Source organism: Cebus imitator, unplaced genomic scaffold, assembly GCF_001604975.1.
Source record: "Cebus imitator isolate Cc_AM_T3 unplaced genomic scaffold, Cebus_imitator-1.0 Scaffold50, whole genome shotgun sequence".
Lineage (NCBI taxonomy): Eukaryota > Metazoa > Chordata > Mammalia > Primates > Cebidae > Cebus > Cebus imitator.
Genome location: NW_016107365.1, coordinates 8,538,148 through 8,548,293, shown reverse-complemented (window position 1 = coordinate 8,548,293; position 10,146 = coordinate 8,538,148). Strand labels below are relative to the sequence as shown.

Here is a 10,146-nt window from a genome sequence, read left to right as displayed (position 1 = left end):
TTTTAACATATAGGTCCCTTTTCTAATAATGTTAAAGACTTTTGAGAAGGAATTTTAACTTTTGAGTCAGTAATTTTGGTTAGAAAAATGCTATATGAGTGGTTTCTTTTAAATTGCTGAGGGCAAAGAATGAAAACCTGTATGTGTGAGTGATATGGTTTAGATCTGTGTTCCCACCAAATCTCATGTCAAATTGTAATCCCCAGTGTTGGAGATGGAGCCTGGTGGAGGGTGATTGGATCATGGGGGCAGCTTCTCATGAATAATTTAGCACCATGGCCCTTGGTACCATCCTCACAATAGTGAGCGAGTTCTCATGAGATCTAGTTGTTTAAAAGTATGTAGCACTTCCCTCCTCTCTCTTGCTCGTGCTCCTGCCATGTAAGACATGCTTGCTCCCCCTTTGCCTTCCACCATGATTATAAGTTTCCTGAGGCCTCCCCAGAAGCTGAGCAGATGCCCACATCATCCTTCCTGTACAGTCTATGGAACTGTGAGCCAATTAAATCTCTTTTCTTTATAAATTACCCAGTTGCAGGCATTTCTTTATAGCAGTGAGAGAATAAACTAATATAGAAAATGGTACCGAGGAATAGAATCTTACTATAAAGATATCTGAAAATGTGGAAGCAGCTTTGGAATTAGGTAATGAGCAGAGGTTAGAAGGGTATGGAGGGCTCAGAAGAAGACAGGAAGATGAAGAAAGGTTTGAAACTCCCGGAGATGTGTTGAATCATTGTGATCTAAATGGTGATAATGATATGAACAGAGATGGCCAAGCTGAGAAGTTCTCAGATGGAAATGGGAACTTACTGGGAATGGGAATAAAGGTCACCTTTGTTATGTCTTAGCAAAGAGCTTGGCTGCATTGTGCTCTTGCCCTAGGGATCTGTGGATCTTTGAAACTGAGACTGATGATTTAGAATATCTAGTGGAAGAAATTTCTAAGGAGGAAAATATTCAAGATTGTGGCCTGTCTACTTCTGACAGCCAGTGCTCATATGTGTGAGCAAAGAAATGACCCGAAGTTGAAACTTATATTTAAAGGGGAAGCAGAGTGTAAAAGTTTGGAAAATGTGCAGCCTCGCCATGTGATAGAAAAGAAAAGCCCATTTTCTGGGAAGGAGTTCAAGCAGGCTGTAGACATTTGCATAAGTGAAAAGGAGCCAAGTGCTGATCACCAAAACAGTAGGGGAAAGGTCTCAAAGGCATTTCAGAGAACTTCACAGCAAACCCTACCATCACAGGCCCAGAGGCCTAGGACGAATGAATGTTTTGTGGTCCAGGCCTAGGCCCCACTGCCCTGCACAGCATTGGGACACTGCTTCCTGTATCCCAGCTGCTCCAGCTCTAGCTGTGACTCAAATGGGCCCTAGTAAAGCTTGGGCTGCTGCTCCAGAGGGTGCAAGCCATAAGTCTTGGCAGCTTCCACATGATATTAGGCCTGTGGGTGCACAGAGTGCAAGAGTTGAGGCTTGGGAGCCTCCACCTAAATTTCAGAGGATGTATGGAAATGCCTGGGTTTCCAAGCAGAAGCCTGCTGCAAGGGTGGAGCCCTCAGGGAGAAACTCTACCTAGTGCAGTGTGGAGGGAAAATGTGGGGTTAGAGACCCCACACAGAGTCCCCACTGGGGCACTGCCTAGTGGAGCTGTGAGATGAGAACCACCATCCTCTAGACCCTAGAATAGTAAACCCACAAGCAGCTTGCACCCTCAGCCTACAAAAGCTGCAGGCATTCAACACCAGCCCATGAAGACAGCTGTGGGGGCTGAACCCTGCAAAGCCAGAGAAGCAAAACTGCCCAAAGCTTTGGGAACTCACCCCTCATACCAGTGTGCCCTGGTTGTGAGATACGGAGTCAAAGGGGATTATTTTGGAGCCTTAAGATTTAATGACTTCTCTGCTGGCTTTCTGACTTCTGTGGAGCCTATAGCTCCTTTCTTTTGGCCAATTTTTCCTTTTTGGAGTGGGAATGTTTACCCAGTGCTTGTATCCTCATTGAATCTTAGAGGTAACTTACTTGTTTTTGATTTTACAAGCTCATAGGCAGAAGGGACTAGCCTTGCCTCATATGCGACTTTAGACTTTGGACATTTGAATAAATGCTGAAATGAGCTGAGACTTTGGGGAACTCTAGGAAGGCATGATTATAGTTTGCAACATGAGAAGGATGTGAAATTTTGGGGTCAGAGGCATAATGTTATAGTTTGTATCTGTTTCCCCACCAAATCTCATGTTGAATTGTAATCCCCAATGTTGGAGGTGGGGCCTGATGAGAGGCGATTGGCTCAGGGGGACAGATTTCTCATGAATGGTTTAGCACCATCCTCCTGGTCTCACAATAGTGAATGAGTTCTCATAAGATCTGGTCATATAAAAATATGTAACACCTTTCTGTACTCTATCTCTTGCTCCTTCTTTGACCATGTGAAGTGCTACTGCCCCTTTGCCTTCTACCATGATTCTAACTGTGCTTGCTAAGGCCTCCCCAGAAGCCAAGTAGATGCTGGCATCATGCTTCCTGTACAGCCTGCAGAACTGTGAGCCAGTTAAATCTCTTTCCTTTATATATTGCCCAGTCTCAGGTATTTCTTTAGAGCAATGCAAGAGCAGACTAATACAGGGAGTATCCATTTTCTAGCCAATAATAACCAACTTTAGTTGCTAAACTAATAATTTAACATTTTGCTATCAAGGAGATATTGAAATTGTGGTTATTGTAAACTTATGTGGAATGTTAAGAAGCTTTGCATAGTGGAAAAGGAACCAAGGGTTGAGAAACCTGGGTTTGAGGTTTGGTGCTAACTCACTTTGTCACTTCTGGCAAGACCATAATTTTGTAGGGCTTTAGTTTTCTCATGTGAAAAATGAGTTTGGACTAAGTTTTCTGCTTGCTTTAAGACTCCTGTGATTCTAATTCTGTAAATATGAAATGAATAATGCTTTAATTTGTCTAATTATGGGGGTGGGGGGTATTAAGTGAATTCATTCTCCCCAAATGAATGAATCTAGTTTACAGCTTTATTGTAAGTTTCCTGAGGCATGCACAGGTACACAGGGTACTACGCAACTGACTGAAGAAAGTTCAGATTGACATAGACTGTAGGTGAGTGATGACCACAGGCTTTGTAATGGGATTCCCACCCAGATTGTTTTAAATGATGACTCAAAGCCCATTCTAAATGAGAAGTTTTTCAGGAAAGTATTGAGGGGTAGTGGTGCAGCCTGTCATCTGGATTTCTGTCTCCACTCTGCCACTTACCGTAACTGATGACCAAAACAATGGAGGAAAGGTCTCAAAGAGTCTCTGCAGCCCTTCCACACCTGTAAGACACAGGAGACTGATTTCACAACCACGGCTATGGCTGATTTCCAGGGAAGCTTTACTGAGACAGAGGATGTTACACTGATTCCCTTATGTCTTTAGAACTTTCTATGAGGGTGTAAAAGTCACAAACATTTTGTAAATTTAAAACAAAGAATATCTAATGTGTGGAGGCAGAAATACAAACAAACAGAAGCTATGATAAAGGTGTGGACAGTGGGGGCTCAAGGAAGAACATGACCCAGTTCTACCTGGAGTAGCAGAGTAGGGCCGGGGACAGCATTCTGTCATCACCAATTGTTTAGAGAAGTTCCTTGAGTTGAGTTCTGAAAGATGAGTGGATTTTGATTGATACAAAATCAATCAAAAAATTGATGACTTCTTTGGATTTTCTGATGGGTTTTTTACTCTACATAGATAGAAAGAAAATGTCCAAGACTGTATTTTCATAATCTCTCCCAGTATCTTACAGCCCACTACCCTGAGTCTCCATATCAGACCCTGTCTACCACTGCTGCTGTCAAATTTAACTTTAACTATATATCTGAGAGCTCTCCATTACCTTAAGAATACAACCAAAAATATACTGATTTACTTTATTTCATTTACATGTCCTTTTAGGTTATATGGTGCTTTTAATAGAGCTAATGAGAGATGAGTAATTATCTTTCATTTAAAATCTACTTAATGTTTTCATATAGATAAATGTTCTATTTAGTATGTATTACAGGTGGCTGTTTTAATGATTCATATTGCTATTTAAAATTAATTAATTTTAAAAACACAAGCCAAGATTATTTTTACACTATAGTCTCTGTCGGTGCTCAGAAATTTATACGTTTTTCAAAGATATTAATAGCTATTTATATAGTTAATTTGGCAATGACTTATTAAAGAAATATATTTCCGTTCTTGGGTCATCCTGAAAGCACTGATTTTAATTACAGCATTAACCTTCAGACACATTTTCCTCTCCTTTATAATTAATAATTATACAGTACAGTAAAATCTATAATCTTAGGAGCAAAGCCAAGTAAAATAAAAATGAAATGCTATCACTTTACTTAAAAAATCTACCTAAGTCAGAAGCCTTGTTAGTCTGAGACAGGGGGATTGTGCCAAGGGGGAGGTGCTGTCTCCTGTCTGTGCTTATAGCACTTATTGAAAGTAAGTGTTCTAGTTGGGCATGGTGGCTCATGCTTGTAATCCCAGTACTTCGGGAGGCCAAGCAGGACAGATTACCTGAGGTCAGGAGTTGGAGACCAGCCTGGCCAACATGGTGAAACCCCGTCTCTACCAAAAATACAAACATTAACAGGGCATGGTGGTGTGTGCCTGGTCCTAGCTACTCAGGTAGCTAAGGCAGGGAATTGCTTGAACCCGGGAGGCAGAGACTGCAGTGAGCTGAGATTGCGACCACAGCACTCCAGCCTGGGTGACAAAGAGAGATTCCATCTCAAAAAAAAGAAAAGCAAAAAGAAAATAAGTGTTCCTTACTTTCAATGAGATTTTTGTTGTTTTTGTTAGAATAAAACATGTTAGACATATTTTATTTCATGTCTGAGGATGAAATTACTGACAAGACCACCTCCTAATTTAGGGGTACACAAATACAGATATCAAACTGCATTAACATTCAGAATGTTTTCAAGTACTTTCACATAGTACACAAATGTTATTCTGTAATAAATATCTTTCAAAATAGGTTCAGGCCACCTAGAAAAAAATTAAAAGAAACATTCTTTATTTAGAGTATTTATATCATCTGTGCTTTCTAATGACAGACCCCAGGCGCAGGCATTTAAAAAAATGTGGATAAAATCTAAAGATACATGTTTATCTTGTCATGTAACTGAGCCTCAGTTTAGTCTTTCATAAACTGGGGATCAAAATATCCATCTTAAAGGGTTGTCATGAGGATTAAATGAGCTCGTGAGTGCAAAGCCATCATTTTAATATGTGACACATAGCAAGGGCCTAAGAAATTGTAAATATTACTTATTACTATTTTATTTTTTAGAACTGAATGTACTTAGTCCAATTTTTTTTCTAGAGAAAGTTTTTGCCTGATCACCTGCTACCTTTCCTGCTTCCCTCATGGTTAACTAATACCTGATGTTCCCTCTCAGCCTTTGGTAAAATTGTGAATTTGACAAAGGTAGAGTTAGTCTCCCTTTCTACCACATCTCATCCCTCGCCTAGCTCTGCCCCATAGATCTCATTCAGCACCCCCAGCTGGTCATGGCCAGCTTCCACCACATCCCTCCAGTGGTGTGGCAGATATTGATTTAAGTGGCTCCATTAAGGCTGTTCGCAGTAGGCTAAACGAACAGGGCTAAGACTCCTGAGATTTTGCTCCTTAACCAGTTCGTTCATTACCTGTCTTTGACTGAGTTAAAGCACTGCTCTTAGACTCCAGACCCAGCATCTGTGGGGTGTTTTTGCGCAGATCTAATTATAATTAATACAGACACTTTGGGGATAGGCTGTACAGACAGTAGTTGTTGTGAAACCTACTCATCTTTCAAAACTCAAAGAATGCTGTCCTGATCCCCACTCTCCCATCCCAGGTGGAACTGGGTCATACTGTATCACAGCTTCTGTTTGTTTGCACTTCTGCCTCCACACATTAGATATTCTTTGTTTTAGATTTACAAAACTTTTCTGACTTTTACACCCTAGAACACACAGAACCAACTGTGAGTCATATTTCAAAATTTATTATGTGTCATGTTCTGCTATGTTTCCAATAATCTCAAATTGTTCTTTTTTCCTGCAAAAAGTTAAAACATTGAGGAGATGTAATAATTTCAGGACTGGGCCCAAGACCATGTTCTCTGAAGCTCTGAATACCCACTGCCTAACACAGTATCTGATATTCAGCAGGGACTTAACAACACTTGAGAAAATAATTGAAAGAAAATTATTTAATAGAGGACTCAGGAAGATTAAAAACCTTCAAGAGGTAAATGAGTCTCTAAGGGTAAAGAGTCAGATGTCATGACAGTAGGTGAGGAAATAATTTCAGATCTGCTGGCATTCCACAGATCACACTGCATGATACATTGAGTATTGTTTAAGGGCTTCTTCACACAACAAGGCATAAAACTTTTCAGTATAGTTACTGATGCCAATGTAGACAAGAACTCTAAAAAGCACCCTTTGTCATCATTATTCTATGATTGCAAGTCTCCTCTTTAAAAGAGCAAAGAAAAATTGTTGCTGTTAGAGAATTCTTTCTTAGATACACAGTCATCCCTCTGTATATTTGGGGGATTGGTTCCAGAACCCCCACACATATCAAAATATGAGTATACTCAAAAACCACCAACCCATGTTTACAAAAAGTCAGCCCCTCCATATACATGGGTTTCAAATCCCATGAATACTGTATTTTCTATTTGTGTTTGGCTGAAAAAAATCCACATATAAGTGGACCTCCGCAATTTAAAGTGGTGTTGTTCAAGGGTCAACTATAGTGAACTTTGGTTTGTTATGACTTTTGTTACCATGAATTTAGCCTGTATATGAATTCAAATGAATCAAGCTCTTCCTGTGACTCCTGCCCCCATTAGTCCCATATTAAATAACACGGGTTCCAATCTTCTTTAAATTTTCATGCTCTGGCTTCATAATAAAGCTTTATAGTTGGTTTTTATCATTTGTATCACCCTGGGGAAGGAGAGAGAATTGGATGTTCATTTTGCACATTATTTTAACCTCGGCTAATGGAAACTTTAACTTCCTGTGCAGGTCAGCAATTTAAAGTTGGATTGTCCATAGAAATATTTCATTGTGGTTCATCCTAGAGGCTCTAAACTAGGAAAAGAATTGACTGGGCGGTGGGGTGGGGATGGAGGAGGTTCTCAGGTGAGGGTGTGTGAGGACCTGCTGCTGCTTCTCTGGAGGTTAAGGGGATTTATTACACTCACTCCTTAATGTTTCATGTGCAGAAAGAACTGTGTACATCCTAAATGTTAGTGGTGGAGGACGTCTTTGGCATGAAATATTCTCTTTTTTTGTTGCCAGTGAAGAAATAAAAGTTTTTGGTTGTTTATTTTCTTTGCTTTCAAAGAGTAGACTGTGGGAACTGTTTTGAGAATCTTGTTTTCCACATCGTGATCTCTGATTAAATCTCATTCACCATAGATATGATTTATATATCACAAATTTCCTATCCCTCACATAAGAGATGCTTGTCTAGGCAGAGTATGTAGAAGTCTCACCCTAACCTCCCACGGATGTCAGCCTTCCCTCCAGGGCGCTCTCTCTCAGTGCTCTCTCTTCACCTCTGCCTAGTTTATCACACTTACCATGTGTTTCCTGGCATTTGGTTGAGTAGAATTCTATCTCCCTTATTAGCTAAGTGTCTCCACTGAGGAGTCATTGCTCGCTTGTGTGTCCTGTTCACAGGTAGGGTGTATTAAGGTGTATTACCAATAAGTGTGAAGTCTTCCAGTTTGCCTCATTCCTACTTTTTAAATTTAACACATAAGAATGAATTCAAGGTTATCCCTATAACAATGTCGCTCTCATTCCCTTGCATTGATTGCACTGGGAATAACCCTGAGGTGCCCATGGGAGTGTATTAGGAATAGGAATGTCATCTGTCATGTGTTGCATGGAAGAAGGAAAAAAACAGATTGAAAAGCACAGTATTGAAGAATAAATTCTTTGATTAAAATGTCTGTGTCTAACTCATTTTGTTACCCACACGGGGCCTAGCATTATGCCTCACACATAGTAGGGGCTCAATAAATGTTTCCAGAATGAGCTAATGAATGAAACCCAATAGGTAAACACATTCCAGGGACATTATTCTGAAGAAGAAAAAAAATACTGCATTTTGGGGTTATTTTAGCATCATGTTTCAAAAAAGTGAATTTTCTTCTTGTAAAAGACTTCCTATAGGTAGAAATTGAGTCGCACATTGCTTACTGACAGCCCATACCACTGTCCAGACCTATTAGACACAAGGGTCACTTTCATAATCCACCATTGCAACATGCCTTATGTTTTTCTGCCTAGGTGGTTCTGGTAAATTGTCATCACAAGTTATTGCCATTGTGTCTAACATATTCTGAAGGAATAGGTGGCTGATACTGTCATTTGAGGGCTAAGAAATATTTGTCTAGACATTTGATCCAATCTGTATTTTTATTTAATGTGTAATTGGCGAGAAAATAGCAAAGACAAATTTAAATGCTTGCATCTCTAACCTTGTCACAGTGTCTGAGCATTCATTCATCATCATTATCTTGGATTCCTGCAGCCAGCAGATTTCATAGGAAAGCAAGCACTGAAACAGATTAAAGCCAAGGGGCTGAAACGAAGACTGGTGTGCCTCACCTTGGCAACGGATGATGTTGATCCAGAGGGAAATGAAAGCATCTGGTACAATGGCAAGGTGAGTGCTGAGGACCTCACTGCCAGTGGCTGTGGCATCTTCTGCAACAGAAACTCCCCTTCTTCCTGTTTCCTCTTAAACCCTTTTGCTATTAATTATTTATTGGAGGGATGACACACTTTTGATTTCTGAGCTGACATTAAAAAATCAGAACGCAATTAACTGAAAGGAAAATGAAATGCTGCTAATTTCTGGAAAACATAAAATTCTATATACTCTTTTTAAAGAAAATAAACCCAAAGACTTGAAATAAATACACTGGACAATGAGGACAGTGTGATTTAGAGGATAAAATGATCTATTTGCTCGCCACATCCATGTGTGTAAATGCAAAAGGTGGATTTTATAACAAATTTGGCATTCTGATTTAGCTTTTATGGATTTTTCAGAAGGAGACAGTCAGCGTATTAGCAGGGAAAACATCCAAATGAAAGCATCTATGACAATAGAGGGTAGAACCTTAGAAAGTAAAGTGAAAAGTGGAAACCATTTGGTTCTTCAGGAAGAGTAAAATTACTTTCTCATTTTGGAATGTTACTTTTCATTCTTTCTATTTGTATTCAGTAAAACCAGGGTTAGTCAGATAACTTATCAATGGGACTTTATTTTCTCCATTTTTTCTTCCAAGCTTTCTTCACTCAGTTATTTTCTCCATTTTTTTATTACGATTTGTAAAACCCAATTTGGCTCAAACCGGGTGTGGGTGTGTTTTGCCTGGTGTTAACAGGCATGTGTGGGACACACAGCTTAGACCAGGGGGAGAGAATGGGGCCTTCAAACCTCATCTGAACAGCTGTTCCACGATGAACGGGGTCAGCTTGGTCATTACCCAAGACTCAAAGCTTCTGCGCGCGGGTTTTTTTCTTATTCACTGCAGCCTACTTGATATTTGTTTACATTGTCTCCATCTCATCAGTAACACACGGAGTGCTAGACGTGAAGAAAGCCAGTGGTGTCAAATCACAGCCTTTGGGGCTAAAGCATGGGTCAGTTTGACATTGAGCTAACATCTCCTGAGTTCTTCCTGTATACCAGATATTTTTCATGTGCTCTCCCATTTAACTTTACAGCATGCCTGCGAGATATGTATGAGCATTTCCATTTTAAAGATGAGGCTTTGAGGGGCTCAGAGAGATTAAGTAACTTGCTTGAGGTTACATGGCTAGTGATTGATAGAACTGATTTCCAACCCAGGTGTAGTTTCTGACATTGAATTTCTGGCCCTTTCTTCTAAGGCATGTGGAACACTTCAATTTGATCTCTTTTCTGTCTCTGCTGATGTCCCTTAAGAATTTAATTTTTTTGGCCGGGCGCGGTGGCTCAAGCCTGTAATCCCAGCACTTTGGGAGGCCGAGGCGGGTGGATCACAAGGTCAAGAGATCGAGACCATCCTGGTCAACATGGTGAAACCCC

The 10,146-nt window shown here is 40.1% G+C and overlaps 1 protein-coding gene across 3 annotated transcripts in view; it reads left to right on the top strand.

Moving 5' to 3' along the window:
* The window catches only part of DMGDH (dimethylglycine dehydrogenase), a 78,234-nt gene that overhangs the window by 61,528 nt on the left and 6,560 nt on the right, over window positions 1-10,146 (top strand). For 2 of the 3 annotated variants that reach the window (XM_017527712.2, XM_017527714.2), the window contains one exon: window positions 8,599-8,733. In XM_017527712.2, coding sequence (XP_017383201.1) covers window positions 8,599-8,733 — 135 coding nt within the window. Of the gene's footprint in view, window positions 1-6,140; window positions 6,292-8,598; window positions 8,734-10,146 lie in introns of those variants that run through there. The other variant, XR_005200093.1, reaches the window with a different exon arrangement.